Genomic DNA, 27,883 nt, shown 5'->3' on the forward strand with positions numbered 1-27,883 from the left:
TTGTTAAAAGATTCTATGGCTGGGCGAGGTGGCTCACGCCTATAATCCTAGCACTTTGGGAGGTCAGGGCGGGCGGATCATGAGGCCAGGAGATCAAGATCATCCTGGCTAACAGGGTGAACCCCCGTCTCTACTAAAATTACAAAAAATTAGCTGGGCGTGGTGGCGGGCACCTGTAGTCCCGGCTACTTGGGAGGCTGAGGCAGGAGAATGGCGTGAACCCTGGAGGCGGAGGTTGCAGTGAGCTGAGATCACGCCACTGCACTTCAGCCTGGGTGACTGAGGGAGACTCCGTCTCAAAAAAAGAAAAAGAAAAGATTCTGTTTGGAAGCAAAGTAGCTCTTATTATAATTTGAGGTATCTATAAATAAATACACTATTACGGATATAAATGTATTTCTAGATATATCAAATTATAATAAGAATTTTTTTAGGTGGATACACTCTGAGAATTTTTAATTGTGTAAAATAACTCGCCTTTAGAAATCTTTTTTAGTTGCCTGCCTTAAAAAAAGGTCATCTTACTTTCATTAACATTAGTTGTGTCAGGCTGAATGTGGTGGCCTGTAATCCCAGCACTCTGGGAGACTGAGACAGGAGGATCCCTTGAGTCCTGGAGTTCAAGACTAGCCTGGGCAACACCTTCAGACCCAGTCTCTACAAAAAATAATAAAAAAAAAACTAGCTGGGCATGGTGGTGCGTGCTTGTAGTCTCAGCTACTCTGGAGGCTGAGGTGAGAGGATTGCTTGAACCCGGAAGGTTGAGGCTGCAGTGACCTATGCTTGTGCCACTGCACTCCAGCCTGGGCAATAGAGTGAGACCCTGTCTCAAAAAAACAACCCAAAATACCAAAACAAAACATTAGTTGTTATATGTTTGTGGTATACTAGCTTTTGGGGAGTTGTTAGTTACATGATGTTAATTTCTTAATATTGAAATTCAACATTTTTGGTATTTATTAGCTTGTAAGTCTGTTTTCCTTTTTTTAAAAGTCAATCAGATTTAGCAGTGGGAGATTGTATACCACCAACGTTAGTGACACTAATGTTTATTTCTGATAACCCACTACTATCAGACCAGCCTGTTTTCTATAATCTTATTTGTGTTCTGTGTAGATTCTTCTCATCATTTTGTAGAGACATTTAACATAAAACCACAGGACTTGCACAAATGCATTGCCAGATGCCATTTCGCACGTAGCAGATTTTTACAAATTTTGCAAAGACAAGATTGTGTTACCCAAAAATATCAGGAAAATGCACAGTAAGTAGTACCTTGATAGTTAGAAAATAATTTCTTTCTTTTGAACAGATGTCACCAATATAATGTCAGGAGAAATAATCCATGCCTACCTGAAAACCTTGGCGGTTATCTTTCTATTTTAAAGTCGGGTAACTTCTTCTTTTTTTTTTTCCTATCTGAGACAGGGTGTGGTTCTGTCACCCAGGCTCCTAGGCTGGAATGCGGTGGTGCGATGTCGGCTCACTGCAGCCTCTGCTTCCTAGGCTTAAGTCATCCTTCCACCTCAGCCTCCAGAGTACCTGGGATTATTGGCGCAGGCCACCATGCCCAGCTAATTTTTGTATTTTCAATAGAGACGGGGTTTCACCATGTTGCCTAGACTGATCTCAAACTTCTGAGCTCACGTATTCTGCCCATCTCAGCCTCCCAAAGTGCTGAGATTACAGACATGAGCCACTGTGGCTGGCTATAGTCAGATAACTTCTGCCTAAAATATTTTAAAACTTTAGGCATACTATAGATGTAAGTTTAGGGAAAAATAAAAGATCACTTTACTTATTTATTTATTTATTTTGGGATGGAGTCTCGCTGTGTTGCCCAGGCTTGAGTGCAGTAGTGCAATCTTGGCTCACTGCAACCTCCACCTTCTGGGTTCAAATGATTCTCCTGCCTCAGGCTCCTGAGTAGCTGAGATTACAGGCGCCTGCCACCACGCCTGGCTCATTTTTTTTTTTGTATTTATAGTAGCGACCGGGTTTTGCCATGTTGACCATGCTGGTCTCGAACTCCTGACCTCAAGTGATCCGCCTGCCTTGGCCTCCCAAAGTGCTGGGATTGCAGGCATGAGCCACTGTGCCCGGCCCACTTTAGTTTAAAAAGTTCAGTTTTCTTATGTGCTTTGTAAAATATGGAAGTATGTTTTAAAGTTGTAATTGTAATGTTTATTTTATTTCGTATCCTTTTTTGTCTTGATATTTCATTCTGTAAATTTTTGCATATTGCCATAGTGTATTACTATTTTTTTTTTTTTTTTTTTGAGACGGAGTCTCACTCTGTTGCCCCGGCTAGAGCGCAGTGTCACAATCTCGGCTCACTGCAACCTCCACCTCCCAGGTTCAAGCAATTCTCCTGCCTCAGCCTCCCGAGTAATTGGGATTACAGGTGCATGCTACCATGCCTAGCTAATTTTTGTATTTTTTAGTAGAGAAGGGGTTTCGCCATGTTGGCCAGGCTGGTCTCGAACTCCTGACCTCAGGTGGTCCACACGCCTCAGCCTCCCAAAGTGCTGGGATTATAGGCGTGAGCCACTGTACCCTACCAGTGTATTACTTTTAATGTCCATTAGTCTTGTTAGTGGATATTTCATTAAGCAGATATTCTTTCAGGTAGGTAGTCCATCATTTTTTTAAACCACTTAATGCTATTTTATGTTTAGGTTCATCTCTGCAGCATATCTTTTTTTCTTGGAGTTTCTTCTATGTGTCAGATACTGTTTAGGCATTGATATTACAGAATTAAACAGGACAGACAAGGCTGTTACTCTCAAAGAATAGGTTGTATATAATTGTGTGTGCATGTGGTTTTTTGTTTTTGTTTTTTTTTTTTGAGACAAGGTCTTGCTCTGTTGCTTAGCTAGACTAGAGTGCAGTGGCATGATTATGACTCACGGCAGCCTTGACCTCCTGGGCTCAAGTGATCTTCCCACTGTAGCTGGGAGTACAGGCGTGTTCTACCACACCCAGCTAATTTTTAAATTTTTTTGTAGAGACAGGGTCTTGCTTTGTAGCCAGGCTGGTCTCAAACTCCTGGCCTGAAGCCACATTCCTGCCTCAGCCTCCCAAAATACAGGCATTACAGGTGTGAGCCATTGCACCTGGCCTAATTTCTTTTTTGCAGTTGTAAACAATTACAGTAGGATAACTTTGTAGAATGCTTTGTTATATATTACTGAAGCTATAGAATCCTTTGAAATTAACTGAAATGTTGCCTGACTGTATTAGATAACATTTAAATTTATTCCCGGGTATGTGAGATGAGGATAAGAGCAGAGTCGTCTTACTAACCTGCATCATTTTGATCGGAGAGGATATACTAACCTACGAGTCCTAGGTCCATCTCAATGGGAGCCTGTATGTTGAATCACTTGTGTGATAAAGAGAGTCTAGAGTCCTTTAGCTTGCTGGTGGCTGTACCCAGAGGCCTTAAACAAGGATATGCAAAGGGAAAATAGAGAAGTGGGCTATACTAATTAATCGTAATGGTATTATAGTTGTCATTTTGTATGTTTTCTTGCAGATTATCAGTTAAGCAGGTACGAAACTTGAGATCTGAATGTATAGGATTGGAAAACCAAATAAAGAAGTAAGTGACTTTTAGAGCTAGAAGTTGCCTTAGATACTAGTTTAGCTCTTGCATTTTACAGGCTAGGAAACAGACTCCCACAAACATTAATTAAAATAATATATCAATAGCCAGATGATGATAGGATTAGAGCATAGTTATGACTGCTAATCCAGTTTTCCTAATAAATTATTATCGCTTTCAGATTAAGTTTTATTTTTTGTTGGGGTGGTTGTTGGTGGGTTGATTTGCAGACTAATTAGCTCTTTGGATATTAAATTACCATGTGATTTTTAATATGACTAATTAGATTATTTAATTTTTATTAGAATGGAACCCTATGATGACCACAGTAATATGGAAGAAAAAATTCAAAAGGTGAGACAACTTATAAAAGGAGAAATTTAATCTTTTAAAATTCTGTGATATGCAGTGTTTGCTTAATTAGTGGGACTCTTATAGTCTATTTACCACTTTTTTTTTTTTTTTTGGAGTTGGAGTCTTGCTCTGTTGCCCAGGCTGGAGTGCAGTGGCATGATTTTGGCTCACTACACCCTCTGCCTCCTGAGTTCAAGTGATTCTCTTGCCTCAGCCTCCTAAGTAGCTGGGATTACAAGCATGCGCCACCACGCCTGGCTAATTTTGTGTTTTTAGTAGAGATAGAGTTTCACCATGTTGGCCAGGCTGGTCTTGAACTCCTGAGCTCAGATGATCTGCATGCCTTGGCCTCCCAAAGTGCTGGGATTACAGGCATGAGCCACCGCGCCCAGCCTCCCTTCCCCTTCCCCTCCCCCTTTTGAGATGGAGTCTCACTCTCCCAGGCTGGAGTGCAGTGGCGTGGTCTCAGCTCACTGCAACCTCCGCCTCCTGGGTTCAAGCGATTCTCCTGCCTCAGCCTCCCTAGTAGGTGGGATTACAGGTGTGTGCCAATATGTGCAGCTGATTTTTGTATTTTTGTAGAGATAGGGTTTCACCATGTTGGCCAAGGTGGTCTTGAACTCCTGACCTCAGGTGATCTGCCTGCCTCAGTCTCCCAAAGTGCTGGGATTACAGGCATGAGCCACTGCGCCCGGTCCCCTTTCTTTTTATAGTACTATTACTTTTTTTTTTTTTAAACTCATAGGTTGTATATATAAAGATATTGATAGAGTGCCTCTAAAACACTTGAATATAATGGAAAAATGAACTTATAGTTCATAAGCTTAATTATATTCAAAAGGGTTTTTAGACATGATTAATTTGAAATTCTCCACCCCGGTACAAAAAGCTCTGCTTGATTGTAGTATAACCTAGTCAGTGGTATTAATTTATCTAAATAAAATGGATTAACTGAAGGGAGATGTTAAATATGAAAGGAAAATGAGGAATCAAAATGAGGCTGGTTTGGCAGGAGGGAGGATTCTGACAAATGAAAATGATCTGAGGCCTCCAGAGTTTGGCTTTGATGTGAGTTAAGTATTTTCTTAGGTTTTCTTTTTTTTTTTTTTTTGGATAAAATCTCTCTCAAGCTCTTTGTTGTGATTCTGTGATTGCCATGCCAAGCTGCTGTGGGTATAAATTTGGCTTCCAAGGCACATTGTCACCTGTAAAGGTTAGCGCCCTCTTCAGGCAATATTTTTATTCAGTGAATGTATTGATCATCTGATATGTGCTAGGTATCTCGTAGACATTAGGGCTACAACAATGAGGAGAACAGGCAAGGCAAAGTCACTTCCTTCATGGAATTTTCCATTTAATGAATCTCTGATTGCAAATTATATAATTAAAATAATTTGCAGAACCTATTAAAGTTTTCACATCAGTCTCTTCTGAGTTTGGTTCATATTTGTTTTCCCTGAGTACAGTCAACTTTGAGCCATTGTCAAGATAAAAATCTAGACTTGGAAAATATGAGAACCAGATCCTGGATAATTACAGATTCATCAAGGAAATGCCATTCTGTGAGACCTCTAGACTGCTAGCCAATGAGTCTTCCTTTGGGAACAACTTTACCTTGCCATACAACATGTCAGAGATATTTAGGGTGGCACACACCTATAGTTTCACCTACTCAGGAGGCTGAGGCAGGAGGATTGTTTGAGCCCAGGAGCTCAAGGCTGCAGTGTGTTCTGGTTGTGCCAGTGGACTGTAGCCTGGGCTACAGAGCGAGACCTGTCTTAAAAAAAAAAAAAAAAAAAAAGGCGGGGGTACAGTGGCTCACGCCTGTGAGCACTTTGGGAGGCCGAGATGGTTGGATCACATGAGGCCAGGAGTTTGAGGCCAGCCTGGCCAACATGGTGAAACCCTGTCTCTACCAAAAATAAAAAAGTAGTCTGGTGTGGTGGTACTCACCTGTAGTCCCAGCTATTTGGGTGACTGAGGCACAAGAATCACTTGAACCTGGGAGGCAGAGGTTGCAGTGAGCCAAGATTGTGCCACTGCACTCCAGCCTGGGTGACAGAGTGAGACCTTGTTTCAAAAAAAAAAAAAAGAAAAAAGAAAAAAAGTGAACTAATTAGAGATATTTAATATTGTATTTTTATCGTGCAGGAAGAACGTGTATAATTATATTTCTCCACCTCCCTCCCTCTTTTGTAAATTCTGTTAATGCATAACATATATACAAGAAATGTGTAACTCATAAGTATATAGCTTGACAAATTTTCACAAAGTGAACACGTCCATGTAACCATCATCATTTAAGGAATAGGATGTTACCAGCACCCTAGAATCCTCCTTGAACCTGTTTAGTTTACACTGTTTGCCCCCACGGGGAAACACTGCCCTCACATGTTACACTAAAGATTAGTTTTGCCTGTTTTTGAACTTCATATAAATGCCAGTATATAGAATATATTCTTTTGTGTCTGACTTTGGCTCAACATTGTTTATGATATTTATCCATGCTGTTGTGTGTAATTGTAGTATGTTTATTCTCATTGCTGCTTAGTGTTCTATTTTATGAATATAGCACCAATGTACCCTTTTTACTCTGGATGGACCTTTGGATTGATTCTACTTTTTGATTGTTACAAATAGACATTCTATGAGTATTCTTTTTTTTTTTCTTTGCAAGGATCTTGGGCTTAAGGGATCCTTTTACCTCAGCCTTCTGAGTAGCTGGGATTACAGGTATGCGCCACTGTGCATGCCTAAATATTCTTGTATATCAATTTTAATGAATATAGATTAGTAGATGCCTAAGATTTTTTGCTTTTAATGAAGCATAATTTTTTACACTTCCTCAAACTGAATGACTTAAAATTGAGATGTAGTAGTTTTTTTCTCTTGAAAAAAAATTTTTTTTTTTTTTTGAGATGGAGTCTTGCTCTGTCCCCTAGGCTGGAGTGCAGTGGCGCGATCTTGGCTCACTGCAAGCTCCGCCTGCCGGGTTCACACCATTCTTCTGCCTCAGCCTCCCGAGTAGCTGGGATTACAGGCGCCTGCCACCACGCCTGGCTAATTTTTTGTATTCTTATTAGAGACGGGGTTTCACCGTGTTAGCCAGGATGGTCTCTATCTCCTGACCTCGTGATCTGCTTGCCTCGGCCTCCCAAAGGGCTGGGATTACAGACGTGAGCCACTGCGCCCGGCTTCTCTTGAAAAATTTTTAAAATTATTTCTCCCTGAATGGTCTTCATTCGATTGATTACATGTCAGCATATAGAAAATGCTAATTGTATCTTGTATAAGATTTCTTAGATTTGGAGCTGGGTGCAGTGGTGCGTGCCTGTAGTCCCAGCTACTTGGGAGGCTGATGTGGGAAGATTGCTTGAGCCCAGGAGTTTGAGTCTGGCCTGGGCAACATAGTAAGACCCCATCTCTGAAAACAAAAAAATTCTTAGATTTGTTTGAAAATTATAGTGAGCTAGATTCTCCCGATACATTTTTTAAAAAATTCCCTTTGGAAATAATATCCAAAGGGACTTTTAAACTATTAAAGTATAATTATTTAATTTTCTTACTAGAAATCATTCTAGGAAATTTGTTACTAAGAGTGAACATACATTTACATTTTTAAAATATATGTACAGATTATGTGTGGACTTTAATATTTTGTTTCTGTTTCCAAAGGTTCGGTCTTTGTGGGCTTCAGTGAATGAAACGCTCATGTTTTTGGAAAAAGAGAGAGAAGTTGTTAGTTCAGTCCTTAGTCTTGTTAACCAATATGCTTTAGATGGAACTAATGTTGCTATTAATATTCCAAGGCTCTTACTTGACAAAATTGAGAAACAAATGTTTCAGGTAAGCATTTGATATTAAGGAAGCTTTTGAGAAAACTCCTATCATGTAATTGTATATTTTCTTGCAATGTTCTTCTGCTTTCAGAATTTGTTTTTTGTTTTTTGTTTTTTTTTTGAGACAGAATTTTGCTCTTATTGCCCAGGCTGGAGTGCAATGGCGTGGCGTGGTTTCAGCTCACTGCAACCTCCACCTCCCAGGTTCAAGCGATTCTCCTGCCTCAGCCTCCCGAGTAGCTGGGAATTACAGGCATGTGCCACCACACCCAGCTAATTTTGTATTTTTAGTAGACGGGGTTTCTCCATGTTGGTCAGGCTGGTCTCGAACTCCTGACCTCAGGTGATCCACCCACCTTGGCCTCCCAAAGTGCTGGGATTACAGGCGTGAGCCACCGCACCTGGCCAGAATTTATTTCTATGAGTGTGTTTAGTAAAACTTTCATAAGGAGTGATACTGTTAAAGGTGTGTATATTTATATTCACTTTTATTAATTGCCCTTTACCTGTACAGTACTACATCATATAGTATAGACAGTATGAAGTTTCTTAGTAGGAAGATGATACTGTACTAGTTCATTATAAATTCTCAAAGGCAACAACAGTGATCTCCTAATTGCCAAATGTCCTTTTAAAAAGTCTCCATCCCCTGGTTTGTGTTTTATCTTGATGCTGTTAAGTGTTGCTTGTAAAGTCTTCTTCCTTTAGCTTTATAACCTCAGTGTCTCTGCTTTTCTGTGGTCTTTCATACTGCTGCTCTGTTTTTCACACTGGTTTCTTTTTTCTTTTTTTTTGAGACAGAGTCACGCTGTCGCCCAGGCTAGAGTATAGTGGCATGATCTCAGCTCACTGCAACCTCCCGTCCTTGGTTCAAGTCATTCTCCTGCCTCAGCCTTCCAAGTAGCTGGGATTACAGGCGTATGCCACCATGCCTGGGTAATTTTTGTATTTTTAATAGAGACGGGGTTTCACTATGTTGGCCAGGCGGGTTTTGAACTCCTGACCTCAAGTGATCCACCTGCCTCGGCCTCCCAAAGTGCTGGGATTACAGGCGTAAGCCACCGTGCCCGGCCTGATTTCTTTTTTTCTATCTAACTTTTTTTTTTTTAGGTCTTACTCTTACCTGGGCTGAAGTGCAGTGGCGCGATCTCAGCTCACTGCAACCTCCGCCTCCTGGGTTCAAGTGATTCTCCTGCCTCGGCCTCCCGAGTAGCTGGGATTACAGGCTCCCGCCACCATGCCCAGCTAAATTTTTATATTTTTAGTAGATATGGGGTTTCACCGTATTGGCCAGGCTGGTCTCGAACTCCTGACCTCGTGATTCGCCTGCCTCGGCCTCCCAAAGTGCTGGGATTACAGGCATGAGCCACCATGCCCGGCCTTTCTATCTGATTTTTAAATAATGTTCTCCATGGTTCTTTTAGTGCCCTCTTTTTCTTTCCCTCATTATAAATGTATTTGTATTTTCTTACCAATTTCATGACTTCAGCAGTCTCTCCTCATCAACCCAAACTCCATCCAGTTATTTCCACTTGCTTATGGGACATTATCTGGATAGCTTACTTTTTTGTTTTCTTAGAAAACACAATTCATCAAGCATCTACTATATGCTGGAGAGATACAAAGATAAAATATTGTTGTGACTCTCTGAAGAGAGACACTTCTTTAGTAGAGACGGGGTTTCACCATGTTGGCCAGGCCGGCTTAGAGCTCCTGACCTCAAATGATCCTCTTGCCTCGGCCCCCAAAGTGCTGGGATTACAGGCGTGAGCCAGTGTGCCTGGCCCATAATTTTTGTGTGAAATCTATGATTTAAAAAGTATTGGAAACTGTCTGGGTATGGTGGCTCACACTTATAATCCCAACACTTTGGGAAGCTGAGGAGGGTAGATCACTTGAGGTCAGGTATTGAGACCAGCCTGGCCAACATGATGAAACCCCGTCTCTACTAAAAATACAAAAATTAGCTGGGCATGGTGGTGCACATCTGTAGTCCCAGCTACTTGGGAGGCTGAGGTGGGAGGATCGCTTGAACGCTTGGGTCGGAGGCTGCAATGAGCCAAGATTGAGCCACTGCACCCAGCCTGGGAGACAGAGTGGGACTCTGCCTCAAAAAAAAAAATTAAAATTAAAAAATTGGCAACTAATTCAAATGATTTTAAGACATAGAACTGTGCAAGCCAAAGAAACATTTAAGTACAGATACAGCCTTTAGGGGTCATTGATTTGTAACTTCTGTTAAAAAATGAATTTATGGTCTTTTCACTAAACCTGCTGCTTCTGCTCAATCTTTATTTTTCTTTCCATCTATTAACATTTCTTTTATTCTAGTTTTCAACCTTTTGTGTAATATAAAAATGTAGCAAAAAATGTAGCAAGGCATGTTACTCTTTCCTAGTAGTTTTCACTGGGCCAAAATTATTTACGTCATTTTATGTTTGGGGGTATTTGATTTTTTCCCCCCGCTTTTTTTTTTGTTTGTTTGTTTGAGATGGAGTTTCACTCTTATTGCCCAGGCTGGAGTACAATGGCACAATCTCGGCTCACTGCAACCTCTGCCTCTTGGGTTCAAGCGATTCTCCTGCCTCAGCCTCTGGAGTAGCTGTGATTACAGGCATGTGCCACCACGCCCAGCTAATTTTGTATTTTTAGTAGAGACAGGGTTTCTCCATGTTGGTCAGGCTGGTCTCGAACTCCCGACCTCAGGTGATCTGCCCCCACCACCCCCAGCTCCCAAAGTGCTGGGATTACAGGTGTGAGCCGTTGCGTCTGGCCTTTCCCTCTTCTTTAAGGTAAACTTCAATAGTAAAAAACATAAAAATTTTTATGTAACAGTTTGTTGTAACAACCTGTAGTTCACTAATTTTTTCTCCTCCTGATTCCTTAGTTGCACATAGGAAATGTTTATGAGGCTGGAAAACTGAACCTCTTAACAGTTATTCAGTTATTAAATGAAGTCTTGAAGGTGATGAAATATGAACGTTGTCAGGCTGATCAAGCAAGATTGACGGTAGACCTTCACTACCTTGAAAAAGAGACCAAATTTCAGAAGGAAAGATTATCAGATCTGAAACATATGAGGTACACTAAAAAGATCTGTTATTTTACTGTGGGAGGAGTAGGGTGGTTTTCTCAACAAAACTTGTATAACTTTAATAGCTCTTCAGCTTTGGCAAACAAGTATGAGAATTCTAATACTCAAAAACCTTACATAATCAACTCTTGGAGATATACATGAAGCAGAAAGGAAAAGGAAAATTAATGGAATAAATGATTTGCCCTGAATAATTTTTTTGTGAAATAATTTTAGCTTTTCTGTAGTTTTCTTTTGTTGGGTCTAATCATAAAACCTTATAAAAGTTTTTTTTTTTTTTTTTTTTTTTTTTTTTGAGACGGAGTTTCGCTCTCGTTGCCCAGGCTAGAGTGCAATGGCGCGATCTTGGCTCACCACAACCCCTGCCTCCTGAGTTCAAGTGATTCTCCTGCCTCAGCCTCTTGAGTAGCTGCGATTACAGGCATGTGCCACCACGCCTGGCTAATTTTGTATTTTTAGTAGAGATGGGTTTTCTCCATGTTGGTCAGGCTGGTCTCGAACTCCCGACCTCAGATGATCCACCTGCCTCGACCTCCCAAAGTGCTGGGATTACAGGCGTGAGCCACCAAGCCAGGCCCCTTTTTTTTTTGAGACAGAGTCTTGCTCTGTTGCCCAGGCTAGAGTGCAATGGTGTGATCTCCCGGGTTCATGCGATTCTCCTGCCTCAGACTCCGAGTAGCTGAGATTACAGGCACGCGCCATCACGCCTGGCTAATTTTTGTATTTTTAGTAGGGATGGGGTTTCACCATGTTGGCCAGGCTGGTCTTGAACTCCTGACCTCAGGTGATCCGCCTGCCTCAGCCTTTCGAACAGTTTTTTAATTAACCAGAAAGAATAGAAAGTATGGGCTGCTTATAGGAATGGACAGAGAGTGGGAGTGAAAATTCTACTCAAGTTTAGAGCAAGGAAAAAATTCTATCTTAAAAATAAATGGAGTAGCTGGGCATGGTGGCTCACACTTGTAATCCCAGCACTTTGGGAGGCTGAGGCAGGTGGATCACCTCAGGTCAGAAGTTCAAGACCATTCTGGCCAATATGGGGAAACTGCGTCCCTACCAAAAAGACAAAGTTAGCCAGGCGTGGTGGCGTGCGCCTGTAATCCCAGCTACTTAGTAGGCTGAGGCAGGAGAATCACTCGAACCTGGGAGGCAGAGGTTGCAGTGAGCTGAGATTGCACCATTGCACTCCTCCAGCCTGGGTGACAGAGTGAGACTCCATCTCAATAAAAAAAAAAAAAAAAAAAAGAAAAAAAAATAATAAAATGGAGTAATAGATGTATTATTGTTTCGTGTATTTTTTTTTTTTTTTGAGATGGCATTTCCCTCTTTTTGCCTAGGCTGGAGCACAATAGCGCAATCTCGGCTTTGTGCAACCTCTGCCTCCTGATTTCAAGTGATTCTCCTGCCTCAGCTTGTTGAGTAGCTGGGATTACAGGTGCGCGCCACCATGTCCAGCCAATTTTGTATTATTATTATTTTTCAGTAGAGATAGGGTTTCACCATTTTGGTCAGGCTGGTCTTGAACTCCTGACCTCACGTGATCCACCTGCCTCGGCCTCCCAAAGTTCTGGGATTATAGGTGTGAGCCACCGTACCCGGCCTCTTTCTGGTCTTTTTTTTTTTTTTTTTAAACTAATTTTTAAAAATTATTTATTTATTTATTTATTTTTTATTTTTGAGACGGAGTTGTACTCTTGTCTCCCAGGCTGGAGTGCATGGAGTGCAATGGCACGATCTCGGCTCACTGCAACCTCTGCCTCCTGGGTTCAAGCGATTCTCCTGCCTCAGCCTCCTTAGTAGCTGAAATTACAGGCACCCACCCCTACGCCCGGCTAATTTTTGTATTTTTCATAGAGATGAGGTTTCACCACATTGGCCAGGCTGGTCTTGAACTCCTGACCTCAGGTGATCCGCCTGCCTTGGCCTCCCAAACTGCCGGGATTACAGGCATGAGACACTGCTCCCGGCCTTCTTTATGGTCATAAAAAGAGAAAGGTATTTTAGGTTCTGAATATTCACCTGTGAGAGTTTATTTAATTTATATGTGGTATATTGATTGAACTTTCACTTCTATTTCCTTCCACTTCTCTACAACTATTGTTATTTTCTTAAATTTTACTCAGTGCTTTTTTTGTATCATCTTTTGAATAAAGTTTTTTTATGCTATTATAGGTATAGAATAAAAGATGATCTCACAACTATAAGACATTCTGTTGTTGAAAAGCAAGGAGAATGGCATAAAAAGTGGAAAGAATTTCTTGGTTTGTCTCCTTTCAGTTTAATTAAAGGTTGGACTCCAGTAAGTAATGTTGACTTGCCCCTGCCCTCCCCGCCACCCACCTTTTTTTTTTTTTTTTGAGACAGTGTCTTGCTCTGTTGCCCAGGCTGGAGTAGAGTGGCACGATCATAGCTGGCTGGAGTACAGTGGCACGATCATAGCTGGCTGGAGTACGGTGGCATGATCATAGCTTGTTGTAACCTTGAACTTCCGGGCTCAAGCAATCCTCCCACCTCAGCCTTCTGAGTAGCTGGGACTATAGGTTTGCACCACCAAGCCTGGCTAATTTTTTCTTTAATTTTATAGATAGGGTCTCCCTATATTGCCAAGGCTGGTCTCAAACTCCTGGGCTCAAGTGATCTTCCTGCCTCGGCCTCCCCAAAGTACTGGGATTACAGGCATGAGCCACTACACTCAGCCAATTTGCCTTTTGGAGAATAGTTTCATATATGGCAATTTGTGAATTTATTGTGTTACAAATGACCTAGAAATGTTGTATGTATGTCATCTTTCATTTGAGTCTAAAGTTTCTATGTTATGGTTTCTGTAATTTTTCTAAATATATATATAATATAATATCCATAAGTTGCTGTTATTTACAGTTAATATTTTTAGATTCGAAGGATTGTATGAAAAAGAAAACAATTATTATTATTATTTTTTGAGACAGAGTCTCGCTCTATTGCCCAGGCTGGAGTGCAGTGGCACGATCTCAGCTCACTGCAGCCTCTGCCTTCGAGGTTCAAGTGGTTCTACTGCCTCGGCCTCCCAAGTAGCCGGGACTAAAGTTGCCCGCCACCACGCTCGGCTAATTTTTCTATTTTCAGTAGAGATGGGGTTTTACCACGTTGGCCAGGCTGGTCTCGAATACCTGACTTCAGGTGATCCACCTGCCTCTGCCTCCCAAAGTGCTGGGATTATGGGCGTGAGCCACTGTGCCCAGCCAGAAAACAAGACTCCTCTTGATGTGAGGTACTATGATGTTTGAGAAATTCAAGGACTAAGTAATCCCCCTTGCTCCTAATGTTGTACTCTGCTTTAAAAATTGTTATAGGGCTGGGCGTGGTGGCTCACACATGTCATCCCACTGTTTTGGGAGATAGAGGCAGGAGGATCATTTGAGGCCAGGAATTGGAGACCAGCCTGGACAACATGGTGAGACCTCATCTCTACCAAAAACAACCCCCAAAACTGGGTGTTGTGGTGTGTCTCTGTAGGCCTAGCTACTCGAGAGGCTGAAGTGGGAGGACTGCTTAAGTCCAGGAGTTTGAGGCTGCAGTGAGCTATGATAGTGTCACTGCTCTTTAGCCTAGGCGAGGGACTGAGACCCTGTCTTTAAGAAAAATAAATAAATAAAAATAGTTATCTGATACATGCTTGGTAATTCTGACTTTCTTATTGAGAAGATAATCTATTCATAGATTAACTCAGCATTGTTATTGTGGTAGTTAGCAAATATGTTTACTTCAAAATTGTGAATTTTCTGTTTTAAGTCTGTAGATCTTTTACCACCAATGTCTCCCCTTTCGTTTGATCCTGCCTCAGAAGAAGTATATGCAAAGAGTATTCTTTGTCAGTATCCTGCTTCACTTCCAGGTTGGTTATTTATTAATTTTTTTCTCTTTGAAACCTCCTTCCTGTCATTCTTTTTCATTATAATAATAGTTCTTTAAATTCCTTATCTTTTTCCTCCATTTTTTTTTATTGTGGTGAAATGCATGTAACATAAAATTCACAATTTCAGTTATTGCAAAGTATATAACTCAGTGGCATTTAGTACATTTACAATGTTGTGCAGTCATCATCACTATCTAGTTCTTGAACTTTTTCTTTTATTTTTTTTTGAGACAGGGTCTCACTTTGTTGCCCAAGCTGGAGTGCAGTCGAACAATCTCAGCTCACTGTAGCCTTGACCACCCCAGGCTCAAGTGATCCTCCCACCTCAGCCTCTCATGTAGCTGGGACACCACACCCGTCTAATTTTTATACTTTTTTTTTTGTAGAAATGGGATTTCACCATGTTGCCCGGGCTGGTCTTGAACTCCTGGGCTCAAATGATTGACCCGTCTCAGCCTCCCAAAGTGCTGGGATTACAGGCATGAGCCACTGAGCCCAGCCCCCAGAATATTTTCATCATCTCAAAAAAACCCTCTAACCCACTAATCAGTCACTTCCATTTTCCCCGCTAGTCCCTGGCAGCCAGTAATGTACTTGTGTTTTGTTTTGTTTTTTTTTCCGAGATGGAGTCTTGCTCTGTTGCCCAGGCTGGAGTGCAGTGGCGCAATCTCAGCTCACTGCAACCTCTACCTTGGGTTCAAGCAATTAACCATCTTGCCTCAGCCTCCTGAGGAGCTGGGATCACAGGTATGCGCCACCACACCTGGCTAATTTTTTTTGTATTTTTAGTAGAGACGGAGTTTCACCATGTTGGCCAGGCTGGTCTTGAGCTCCTGACCTCGAATGATCCGCCCGCCTTGGCCTCCCAAAGTGCTGGGATTATAGGTGTGAGCCACTGTGCCTGGCCCATTAATGTACTTCTTATCTCTATGTATTTGCCTGTTCTGGATATTTCATATAAATGAAATAATATAATATGAGTCCTGTTGTTTCTGGCTTCTTTCATTTGCACTGTTTTTAACTTTGCACAATGTTTTCTCAAACTGATTCCAAGCAATTCTCCTTCCTTGGCCTCCCAAAGTGCTGGGATTATAGGTGTGAGGCACCACATGTACAGTATTTTCAAGTTTTTTACATCTTGTAGCATGTATCAGCGTTCAATTTTTAAAAATCAGATTTGTTGAGATATAATTCACATATACAATTCACCCATTGAAAATGTACAATTTCTTGCTTTTTGCTAAATTCACAAATATGTGCAACCATCATCACAATTGTAAACATTTTCATCACTTGAAAAAGAAACCTCATACCCTTTAGCTATCACCCCCCAATCCCCCTTCACTTCTCCAGTTCAAAGCAATTATGAAGATATTTTCTGACTCCAGATTTCCCTGTTCTGGATTTTCATATGGATGGAATCATATCATATATAGACTTTTGTGACTGGCTTCTTTCATTTAGCATAGCGTTTTCATAGTTCATCTAAGTTGTGGCATGTATCAGTCAGTATTACATTCCTTTTTTACGAATACATGCCATTGTATCCTCTACCACATTTTGTTTATCCATTCATTTGTTGATGGACATTTGGGTTGTTTTCACCTTTTGACTATTATGAGTAATGCTTCTATAAACATTCTGTACAGGTTTTTTGTGGAAGCTCACAATTTTTTTTAACATGAAAGAATAGTACAATAATTAACCTGTGTTAATTAGCACATGTGTACAAGACAATTAGGTTCTGTAAATAGAGGATAGATAAGGAATGAATGAATAAAAAACAAATTATATAGCTAAACTGGAGCAGGTAATAGTTGTAGGCTGTAGTTTAGTCAGGTGAAAGGTCATGGCAGCAGTTAGCGCAGGACTTAATCACTGGGATAGGTAATTGGTTTGAGAGTCAGGTGTATTTGGGGAGGACACTGGTTGGGAAAGATTATAGACCAGAGAGCAAGGCTCAGTTTAGGTGCAACCAGAAGAGAAGACATAGAAAAGTCTGCATAGGGCTGGGCATAGCAGCTCACACCTATAATCCCGGCACTTTGGGAAGCCTAGGGTGGAAGATTGCTTAAGCCCAGGAGTTCGAGACCAGCCTTCACAACATAGTGAGACCCATTCTCTACAAAAAATGAAAAATTAGCCAGGCATGGTGGTGTGTGTCTGTAGTCCTAGCTATTCAGGAGGCTGAGGCAGGAGAATCATTTGACCCCGGGAGTTCAAGGCTGCAATGATCTTTTACTGCTCCACTGCACAGTGCTCTAGCCTGGACAACAGAGTAAGACCCTGTCTCTCTTCTTTCTCTTTTTCTTAAATTTTTTTGATTTTTTTTTGAGACAGAATCTCACTGTCATCCAGGTTGGAGTGCAGTGGTGTGATCTCGGCTCATTGCAACCTTCGCCTCCCGGGTTCAAGCAATTCTCCTGCCTCAGCCTCCCCGGTAGCTGGGATTATAGGCACACGCTGCCACGCCTGGCTAATTTTTTATATTTTAGTAGAGACAGGGTTCCACCGTGTTGCCCAGGCTGGTCTCAAACTCCTGAGCTCAGCCAATCCGCCTGCCTAGCCTCCCAAAGTGCTGGGATTACAGGTGTGAGCCACCGTACCCGGCCCTTTTTCTTAAATTTTAACTTAAAAATTTATTTTAAATTAAAAATTAGTGTTATGCATGCTCAGGGGCCATGTTAATCTCTGTATTGTTCCAATTTTAATATATGTGCAGCTGAAGTGAGCATGAGACCCTGTCTCTTAAAAAAAATAAAAGGCTGCATGGTTTGATAAATGAGGGGGAGCTTCAGATAGAGCATCCTGGTTCCATGGTGGCTTTGGACAGTCCTTAATTATGGTAGAATTCTTTTGATAGCTCTTGGCTTTGTTTTTATCTCTTTTATTTTTATTTTTTATTTTTGACTTATTTCTCTCTCTTTTTTTTTTTTTTGAGATCCGCTAGTCAACAGAGCTCTTAGGGTTGTGTTGTGTTTTCATTTCAGTTGGGAAAGGGCTTTTGCACTCTTGTCAGGATTAGTTTACCCCTTCGAATCTATGAAATTCTCATGTCCATTTGGAGGTTTCTCTACTTGCCTTTATACTGAGGGAAAATGTGTCTGTTTAGGAAGTCCAGTTGGAAGTTGTACTCTTGGGAGTCCTTTTTTTTTTTCCTAGTATAGAACCTTGATCTGAGCTGGGCTACTTCAACATTATATTTTTTGTGGTAAAACAACCTTTTCCGCCTTCCTATACCTTACATATTGCATCTTACTTAATTTACTTTAAAAATGTTTTTTAGAATTATATTTCAGCATATTCAAAAGTACAGAGAATAATATTATAAATACTTGTTTATTAAACACCTTTTTTTGGCAAAGGTTTGCAATATTCACTTTAGGTTTTTTAAAATGTACATATGTAGTTAATCCTTGGATATCCACCTTTCTTCACCTTCCTTACTGATTTCACAGAGGTAATCACTATTCTGAATCTAATCTTTATTCTGATGTATGTTTATAAAATAAATTTATTACATATGTATAGACCTATAAACAATATGTAATATTGTTCTTCCTCTTTTTTAAAGTTTATAAATGAAAATTTTTTATTATCTTCCAAAAGGTTCTTTGTTAATGTTTGTATTTTTCAAACAAGGATCCAGGGAGGGTTAGTTCATTACAAGTGATTGTTTTATTTTCTTAGTAACTTTTATTCTAGAATAATGCCTGTCTTTTTTTAATGACATTGATAGAAATTGTTTTTAACAATTACTATGTTTAAATTGAGCAACACGATTAATGACTTTTTTGGTCTATTCTTTTGTTCTTCTCCTTTTGAGAAGTGTATCTCAAAGTATATGCTTAGTTCTTGGACTCTGAATAGTAAAATTCTCGTTCTTTCTTTGAAAATGTCTTCATTTGCACTCATTTTTGAATGATAGTTTAGTTGGATATAGAATTCTAGATTGACATTTATTTGTCTTTCAGACTTCGATGATATAATCTCATTGTTTTCTGTTGTTTTTGAGGCTGTTTGCTCTTGGTCTACTTGTCATTCATTTGTAGTTAATTTTTTTTTTGTTTTGAGACAGAGTCTTTATTACCCAGGCTTGAGTGTAGTGGCGCAATCTCAGCTCACTGCAACCTCTGCCTCCCGGGTTCAAGCAATTCTTCTGCCTAAGCTTCCCATGTAGCTGGGATTCCTGGCGTGTGCCATCACACCTGGCTAATTTTTGTATTTTTAGTAGAGACGGGGTTTCACCATGTTGAACAGGTTGGTCTTGAACTACTGACCTCAAGTGATCTGCCCGCCTTGGCCTCCCAAAGTGCTGAGATTACAGGTGTGAGTCATCGTACCTGGCCCATTTGTAGTTAGTTAATTTTTCTTTTCTTTTTTTTTTTTTGAGAGGGAGTTTCACTGTTGTTGCCCAGGCTGGAGTGCAATGGCATGATTTCCACTCACTGCAACCTCTGCCTCTTGGGTTCAAGCGCTTCCCCTAGTTCAAGCTTCCAAGTAGCTGGGATTACAGGCATGTGCCACCATGCCCAGCTGATTTTTGTATTTCTAGTAGAGACGGGGTTTCATCATGTTAGCCAGGCTGGTCTCAAACTCCTGACCTTAGGTGATCTGCCCACCTTGGCCTCCCAAAGTGTTGGGATTACAGGCATGAGCCACTGGGCTCGGCCCATTTATAGTTAGTTAATTTTTGATTTCTGGTTGCTTTTAAGGTTTTTCTTTGGCTGGGCGTGGTGGCTCACGCCTGTAATCCCAGCACTTTGGGAGCCTGAGGCAGGAGGATTGCTTGAGCCTAGGAGACCAACCTGGGCAATAAAGTGAAACCCTGTCTCTATAAAAAAACACAAAAAATTAGCTGGGCATGGTGTCATGCACCTGTGGCCCCAGTTACTTGGGAGGCTGAGGTGGGAGGATCGCTTGAGCCCAGGAAGTCGAGGCTGTAGCGAGCCATGATTGTGGTACTGCAGTCAGCCTGGGTGACAAAGCAAGACCCTGTCTCAAAAAAAAAAAAAAAAAAAGAAAATATTTTTCTTTTGTATTATGCAGGTTTACTGGGATATATCTAAATGTAGTTTTGTTTTATTTAGCCTATTTGGGATTTGTGTGTGCTTATTTATTCTGAAAGCTCATATCTTCAGTTTAGAAACTTATTCACCAATACCTCTTAAAATATTACTTTATCTCTTATTCTTTTGATCCTTTCCTTCTGAAACTCCTATTGTTGGGACTTCTAATTCTGTCTTTCATATCTTTTAACTTCTCATTCATATTTACGACTTTTTTGTATCTCATGGCTTCATTGTAGGTATTTTCTTTAGATACCTCCTATAACTCACTGATTATCTTTTAGTTATGTTTAATCTGCTTTTTGACCTGTCTGTCTAGTATTTAGTAGTCATAGGTATATACTTTTTACCTCTGTAATCCTTACTTCTTTTCTGTAACTGCCTGTTTTTCATGGTGTCATCTTTCATTATGGCTTCTGTTCCACTTTGGACATGTACAAATGGGGAAAGCCTTTCAGAAGGTAACATGATGAAAGAGGTCGAGCCCTTGGAATATCAGATCTTCTGTAATCCAGTCATGGCTTTCTCTACCAATCTTATTTCCCACCATGCTTCCACTGGATGTACCCTGTGCTCCATCATAGCAGCTTGTACCTCGTTCTCTCAGTACCTTCATGCCTTCTTCCCACTCTGCAGTCTGGGCTGGATGTCTGTCCTCTGCCTCCTTAAATTCTGTATATACTTCTGTCATAATACTTTAGAAGTATAACATAACACTTGACTCATCACTATCCTTTCCTAGACTGACTCTTCGGAGGCAACATTTCCATCTTTCATTTCTTTCTTCCATTGTTGGTATGGTAGTAGCATGTAGTTATTCAGTCATAGGTTGAAGAATAAATATATAGGTTGACTGATACCATAAATGTGCACTGAAATATGCTAAGACTGTAACTTTTTGGCCTTGCTGGCTTTTGTGATAATCTCATGATCTGTGTATGTAAACATGAAGCATATAACACTGGGGAATTATGGATTCTTAGTCTTTGAGTAACTTGTTTTAGTATTAGCCATCATTTCTTTTATAAAAGCTAGATATTCTCTATTACTTTTCTGCTCATCACTTTATACTTATCAATTGAATAATTATGTTTTCCTATTAGTGTTCATATTTTGGTTTTTCTGTTTTCTTCTGTTTACAAGTTGTTCTCGAATTTCAAGGAATCCTTGAATGTTAGAATGTACAAACATAATTAAAGAGTAACCAATTTTTAAATTTCTTTAGATGCACATAAGCAACATAACCAAGAAAATGGTTGCAGAGGAGACAGTGATACCTTGGGAGCGCTACATGATCTAGCCAACAGGTAAAACAAATTTGATTTTCTTTTGTTAAACATTAAAAAACTCTTATTTTATAAAAAATAGAGATGGAACTGAGAGGTGAAGCCAACTGGACTTCTGGGTCTGTTGGGGAGTTGGAGAACTTTTCTGTATTACAAGAGGATTGTAAAAACGCACCAATCACTGGATGTAGTGGCTCACTCCTGTAATCCTAGCACTTTGGGAGGCTGAGGTGGGAAGATCGCTTGAGCCCAGGAGTTCTAGACCAGTCCAGGCATAGCAAGACCCTGTCTGTACTGAAAGGAAAAACAAAAGGTGTGGTCTTTCTAGGTTGCAGAGGCTAGTCTTTAACTCTTGGCCTCAAGTGATCCTCCTGCCTGGGCCTCCCAAAGTGCTGGGATTATGGTCATAACCCCCTGTGCCTGACCCAAATTTGATTTTTATATTGATTTTTTTCTATATTAATTTTATTCCCATCTTAAACCAGTTTCCAATCTTATTTACTCTGGGATAGTGCATAATTTTGCCTTTTTTTTTTTTTTTGAAATGGAGTCTTGCTCTTGTTTCCTAGGCTGGAGTGCAATGGCGCGATTTTGGCTCACTGCAACATCCCCGCCTCCTGGGTTCAAATAGTTCCCCTCCTGGGTTCAGGCTACCTCCTAAGTAGCTGGCATTACAGGCGCCTGCCACCACACTTGGGTAATTTTTGTATTTTTAGTAGAGATGAGGTTTCACCATGTTGGCCAGGCTGGTCTCGAACTCCTGATCTCAGGTGATCTACCCGCCTTGGCCTCCCAAAGTGCTGTGATTACAGATGTGAGCCACCGTGCCCAGCCAATTTTGCCCTTTTAACTGGACAATATTTTTCTACCATAGACCCACATTTTCAGAAAAGATCCAACATTTATGATACATGGGCATTTTTTCCTCTTCTATTCTTTATCTAAATATTGAGTTTCATGGGGATTATTTGGAAATTATCTAATGCAAATTTGAGAGTTTTTGCCTTTTTATGTATGTGAACTTTTTTGAAACTAAGTTCAAGTGTTTGGGGGCCTTTGAGATCATCTTGTCCAGATAGTTTTCAGACTACATCCTATAGTGCCATTTGGTGCTGTGGATGAATCTAACATAACCCGTGGCTGGTCCAGCCTTTTCCCACTTTAGCCTTGGGCAACTTGCTCTTTTATATATGTTATATATTGTGGTGTTTGGTACAAACTATTCGATAAGAAGAGTTCCATGCTTAAAAAAAAATTGGACAACTTCTGATTTACTATAACCACCAGATTTAACATATGAAAAAACTGGATTTTGTTCTAACTTCCTCCAGTAATATTCCTATTTTCTTTATTGCCTTTTTTTTTCTCTATTATCCCATTTTGGACTAATTACAGATTATATGAGCAAAAAATCTGTGAACTAAATGTTTGTAATCCGATTGGGGAACATATTAGTTCTTCATTGAAATTAAACATTATTAAGTAGCAATCAAACACGAAACTTTCCTTTATTAGTTTTTTTTCTTTTAATTGTTTTTTAACCTAAATAGGTGTCTTTCATTACAACTTCCCCAAGTAGATGAGGGACAGATGAAAATAAAATACTTAGGAAAATTATAAAAGAAAATCCTAAATTTTAAATGAAGCACTCATCATTCTATACCATCTTAGTAAGTTAATAAGCTGTAACACTAACCAGAGTTAAAACTTTTTTTGTAAAATTGAGTTATTGGTAATTGGTTCTGCAGTAATCTAGTTCACAGGCAGTCAGGACTAGTTGTGGAAGAACCATATTTTAGTCTATCTGGATTTGATGTTAATTTTTTGAGTGCCTAAAGAAAAATAATGAAATCTTCTCTGAGGACCTGGTGTTAAGAGATAGTAAAGTTACTGGCCTACCCATTTTACACTCATATCACAATTCTTTTTATGGCAGGCTAGGGGAGGGTATGGTTGGTGCTTCCCAAACTCAGTTATGTTTTCGATTTGTCTTCCCTTGAGAGAGCAAACTAAATATTTTGATTAAGGTGTTTTGCTGGACTAAAGATTGATAGGGATACTAGATTAATACATATAGCAGATTTTATTCATGAACCCCATTAAACCTCAAGATAACTTTTTTTGGGGGGGCCAGGTGCGGTGGCTCATGCCTGTAATCCCAGCACTTTAGGAGGCTGAGGTGGGTGGCTCACCTGAGGTCAGGAGTTCGAGACTAGCCTGACCAACATGGTGAAACCCCGTCTCTACTTAAAATACAAAAAATTAGCCGGGTGTGGTGGCGCATGCCTATAATCCCAACTACTTACTTGGGAGGCTGAGACAGGAGAATTGCTTGAACCCAGGTGGCGGAGGTTGCGGTGAGCCGAGGTTGCACCATTGCACTCCAGCCTGGACAACAAGAGTGAAACTCTATCTGAAAAAGAAAAACAAAATTCTTTTTGAAGAATTTTGTACCAAGATACTATCAGAATTTTATAAGAGCCAGAAACTCAACCCCTAAGAATTTAGTTCAAATGGAAACTCTTAATGTAGGAAAAAGAAGGTCTATTAGATATACTTTGATTTCCACATCAGTCTTCTTCTAAGCTCCTGAATCTTTTAGTTATATTCTGATTATTTTAATTATAGATTTGAAATACTGAAGGGAGGTAGGGGAAGGCCTGGTGGTGAGGGATAAATGGTTAATGGGATATGAAAGATTATCATTGCTAGATATCGGAATAAAACAGAAGGCCTGTGAAAAGCTAAGTTTCTGGGACGTGGAAGTAGTCTGCTCAGAATTCTTCACTGTTAAAGGTATATGTAGTTACATGTTCCATCAGTAATATGTAACATAGGTGGACTGTACTTAATGAAAGAAAATAATACCTTTTTTGCATGTAGTTCAGCAATTACACTATTTTATCTGCAATACATCATCTTTTATCAGTAATAATGTAGTTAACTGGGAAATTCATATGTGGATATGATCAATATAACTATTCAACTAAAAAAGCATGGAAAGAATGTAGTTTTTAGAGAGTGTTATCAGCCCTATCACATGCAGTTGTCATTCATGGATACCAAAAGATATGTAGTCTTTTCCATAAATCTCATTGCTGGCTTTTTTTTTTTTTTGAGAAGGGACTTGCTCTGCTACCCAGGCAGGAGTGCAGTGGTGCAATCATAGCTCACTGCAGCCTTGATCTCCTGGGCTCAAGTGATCCTCCCATCTCAGCTACCCAAGTAGCTAGGAGTGCAGGCATGCACCTCCACACCCAGCTAATTAAATTTTTTTTTGTAGAGATGAGGTCTCACTATGTTGCCCAGGCTGGTCTCAAACTTCTGAGCTCAGGTGATCCTCCCACCCCGACCTCCCAAAATGCTAGGGTTTCAGACGTGAGCCACCTTGCCTGGCTTCCATTTCTGGTTCTGATCAGAGCGAGAGGCTGCATTATACTTAAAACCAGAATTCAGCAATTGGTGATGCCTTTGCTGTACACTGTGAGCATTAGCATTCTTTGCAATGGCTTTTTGTGTTTGTGTGTGTGGGGGGGGAGTTCCATGATATTTCTAACGGTAATGATGCTGTTGTTCTAGACATCTAACTTCTATGTTTTCTCCTATACCACATTTCAAAGATAAGGAGGGCAGTATGATCTTGCATACGTGCCAGCTAAATGTCATTTGTGTTAGAAATTGAATTCTAGTCTCATATCTTTCTCTTTTTATAGTTTCTATTTTTATTTTTCTCCTAATTACTGGTATGACAACAGCAACAAATAAAAATGAGAAATAATTGGTTAAAGTTTTTAAGGAATCACTTGTAACTCCCCCCCCCCCCCCCCGCCAAGTTCTTATCTAGGCTTTGTATACCACGATATATAAATTTAGCTCTAGCTGGGCATGGTGGCTCATGCCTGTAATCCCAGCACTTTGGGATGCTGAGGCAGACAGATCATCTGAGGTCAGGAGTTTGAGAACAGCCTGGCCAACATGGTGAAACCCTGTCCCTACTAAAACTACAAAAATTAGCCAGGTGTGGTGGTCGGCACCTGTAATTCCAGCTCCTCAGGAGGCTGGGGCAGGAGAAGTGCTTGAACCCAGGAGGCGGAGGTTGCAGTGAGCCAGGATCCCGCCACTGCACTCCAGTGTGGGCAACAGAGTGAGAGTCTGTCTCAAAAAAAAAAAAAAAAAAAATTTTTGGCTGTGATCAAAGGATGGATACAATCTAAATACAAATTTTAAAATGCAGAATTCTAAAGTACAAAATTTTATTCATTAATTTATTTTTGAGGCGGAGTTTCGCTCCTGTTGCCCAGGCTGGAGTGCAATGGCACGATCTCGGCTCACTGCAACTGCCGCCTCCTGGGTTCAAGCGATTCTCTTGCTTCAGCCTGCCGAGTAGCTGGGATTACAGGCGCCCATGACCACACCTGGCTAATTTTTGTATTTTTAGTAGATATGGGGTTTCACCATGTTGGCGAGGCTGGTCTTCAACTCCTGACCTCAGGTGATCCGCTTGCCTCAGCCTCCCAAAGTGGTGGGATTACAGGCGTGAGCCACCGTGCCCAGCCCAAAATTTTAAAACATTAACATAGTATAAACGGTTGTGATTTTTTTTGGCTGTCTGTGTGTTTAAATAACATATTAACCAATTTTCATTGATAATAGCTTTGTAACACTGCATTTATTTTTAGACTTGAATTTTCTCTCAATTTTATTTTTTACTACTATAAAAAGTGTGTTCCTCTTTTTTCTCTCTGTTCTTCCCTTAGGATAAATTTCCACAAGGGGATCACCATCCTTTCTTCTGTTTTGTTACAGTGCTAGGATTTCATGGGCCTCAATCTTGGCATGGCAAATGGACGAAGTATAAAGACTGAGCCAGGGTTGCTTTAAACTTGTCTTAGATTATGATGTTAGCAGGTTTAATAGCATGTTGCCAGTTCAGAAATGAGAGAGGGGAGGGTACAGAATGTTTCCATTGTTCTCTGCTATAAGGTTCCACAAGAATCATTCAAATGGAAACACTTGTCACCTATAGAACCCCATTCTCAAGTGGCATTTACTCATCGATTCCATCAATCCATCAAATAGTTAACATGTATGTATTGCACTACCAACCACTGTGTTAGCCTCTGGGAATAGCCTTAGGGAAAGACATAGCCTTTGTCCTTACCTTCTTGTGGTGGTGGCACCTTAGTGGCATTGGTCCATAGATTGCTGGCTCTGTTTCAGGGGGCTTTTTGATAATTTTAATGTTAAGTTTCCCTCAAAATCTAGTAGATGATCAATCCTTTGCCTTTGATATCTGGATTATATTTTGTCAATGCTACGTTGAAGCTTGAGTGATTGCAGTGATTTTGAATTATGTTTGGAACATAGGCAAAGACTATAAGAGTGCATATTTGAAAAAGTTTGAAAATTACATTTACTATGATATAAAATATTTGCAGTGCTATTAATTTTGTACTTCTAGTTATAAGAAGAAAGGAAAGTACCAACATGCATGCTGTTGAAAGTGGTCTTGATAATCCTGTCTTATAGTAACTAGAGTAGAAAAGCTTTAGGCTTTTAACTTTTAAAGGTTTTTAAGACCAAAGTAAAAAAGTTACCATTTCTTTGAAGATTTTAGAATTTAATAACATTTTATAATTAGCATGAAAAGCTGCATAAATTTTAATATTTATCCAAAAGGGCAAGGGAATACAAAAGATTAACAAATACAACAGAATGTGGCAAACTAAAACTCTGACCTTATGACATTACTGTGAAACTGTAACATGTTTGCTATAGAGTAAAATTTAGCATATGAGAAATTGATTTTGGATATGAAGTATCAAGAGAATCTTAAAAATAAGTCTGCTGGGCCAGGTGTGGTGGCTCACACCTGTAATCCTAGGATTTTGGGAGGCCAAGGTGGGCGGATCACCTGAGGTCGGGAGTTTGAGACCAGCCTGACTCACATGGAGAAAGCCCATCTCTACTAAAAAGTCAGGTGTTGTGGCGCATGCCTGTAATTCCAGCTACTCAGGAGGCTGAGGCAGGAGAATCGCTTGAACCTGGGAGGCGGAGGTCGTGGTGAGCCAAGATCGCGCCATTGCACTCCAGCCTGGGCAACAAGAGCGAAACTCCGTCTCAAAAATAAATAAATAAATAAATAAAATAAAGGATCTGCTACAAAGAAACTGTGATTTGGACCCTGTGACATTGTAATAATGCAGTTCTAGTTAATTGAATCTGTTTTTAACCTGTGTTCAAGTTGTGGAGTATTCATTAAGTCACTTAACTCTTTCAAATCAAAATATTGTTGACTCAGTATGTGGTAAGTAAAGTCTTCATAATTGGGAGGCTGATACACAAATTGGGCTGAATTACTGCTCTACTTGTCACCATGCCTCCCTAGAATAAACTGCCTTTTGATGACCGGGACGAATTGAGTGAAATCGTAACGGACAGATACGGGGCAGACAGATTTTAGAATAGACTCGTAAAGGGAATGGAATTCTTTTCTCCTTATAACTTGGATTTGTTGTCTTTTTTCCTTTTAGCCCTGCCTCTTTCTTGTCGCAGTCAGTTTCATCATCAGATAGAAACAGTGTTACACTACTTGAAAAGGTATATTTTAAAATAAGTCTCAATTAATTCTGGACCATACTAAATTATAAAATATTATTTATTTTTGTTGATACCACAGTTAAATTTAATTTCTAATTTCACATTTTCTACTATTTGTATATTTTGTACCATATCTACT

The 27,883-nt window shown here is 40.1% G+C and overlaps 1 protein-coding gene, 1 non-coding gene and 1 pseudogene across 4 annotated transcripts in view; 2 read left to right on the forward strand and 1 right to left on the reverse strand.

Annotated features, from left to right (window-relative positions):
- The window catches only part of HAUS6 (HAUS augmin like complex subunit 6), a 48,191-nt gene that overhangs the window by 12,464 nt on the left and 7,844 nt on the right, over positions 1–27,883 (forward strand). For all 3 annotated transcript variants that reach the window (XM_009456365.4, XM_063788709.1, XM_054658740.2), the window contains 9 exons: positions 1,117–1,264; positions 3,539–3,604; positions 3,913–3,961; positions 7,637–7,807; positions 10,688–10,881; positions 13,067–13,193; positions 14,666–14,768; positions 21,084–21,165; positions 27,678–27,744. In XM_009456365.4, the coding sequence (XP_009454640.1) occupies positions 1,117–1,264; positions 3,539–3,604; positions 3,913–3,961; positions 7,637–7,807; positions 10,688–10,881; positions 13,067–13,193; positions 14,666–14,768; positions 21,084–21,165; positions 27,678–27,744 (1,007 nt within the window). The remainder of the gene's footprint in view (positions 1–1,116; positions 1,265–3,538; positions 3,605–3,912; positions 3,962–7,636; positions 7,808–10,687; positions 10,882–13,066; positions 13,194–14,665; positions 14,769–21,083; positions 21,166–27,677; positions 27,745–27,883) is intronic.
- On the reverse strand, positions 17,423–17,522 carry LOC112204441 (U6 spliceosomal RNA; annotated as a pseudogene).
- On the forward strand, positions 27,472–27,602 carry LOC112204467 (small Cajal body-specific RNA 8). Its single transcript, XR_002938112.1, has one exon. It is a non-coding gene; the product is annotated as a small Cajal body-specific RNA 8 (non-coding RNA).

The sequence above is a fragment of the Pan troglodytes genome, chromosome 11 (genome assembly GCF_028858775.2).
Source record: "Pan troglodytes isolate AG18354 chromosome 11, NHGRI_mPanTro3-v2.0_pri, whole genome shotgun sequence".
NCBI lineage: Eukaryota > Metazoa > Chordata > Mammalia > Primates > Hominidae > Pan > Pan troglodytes.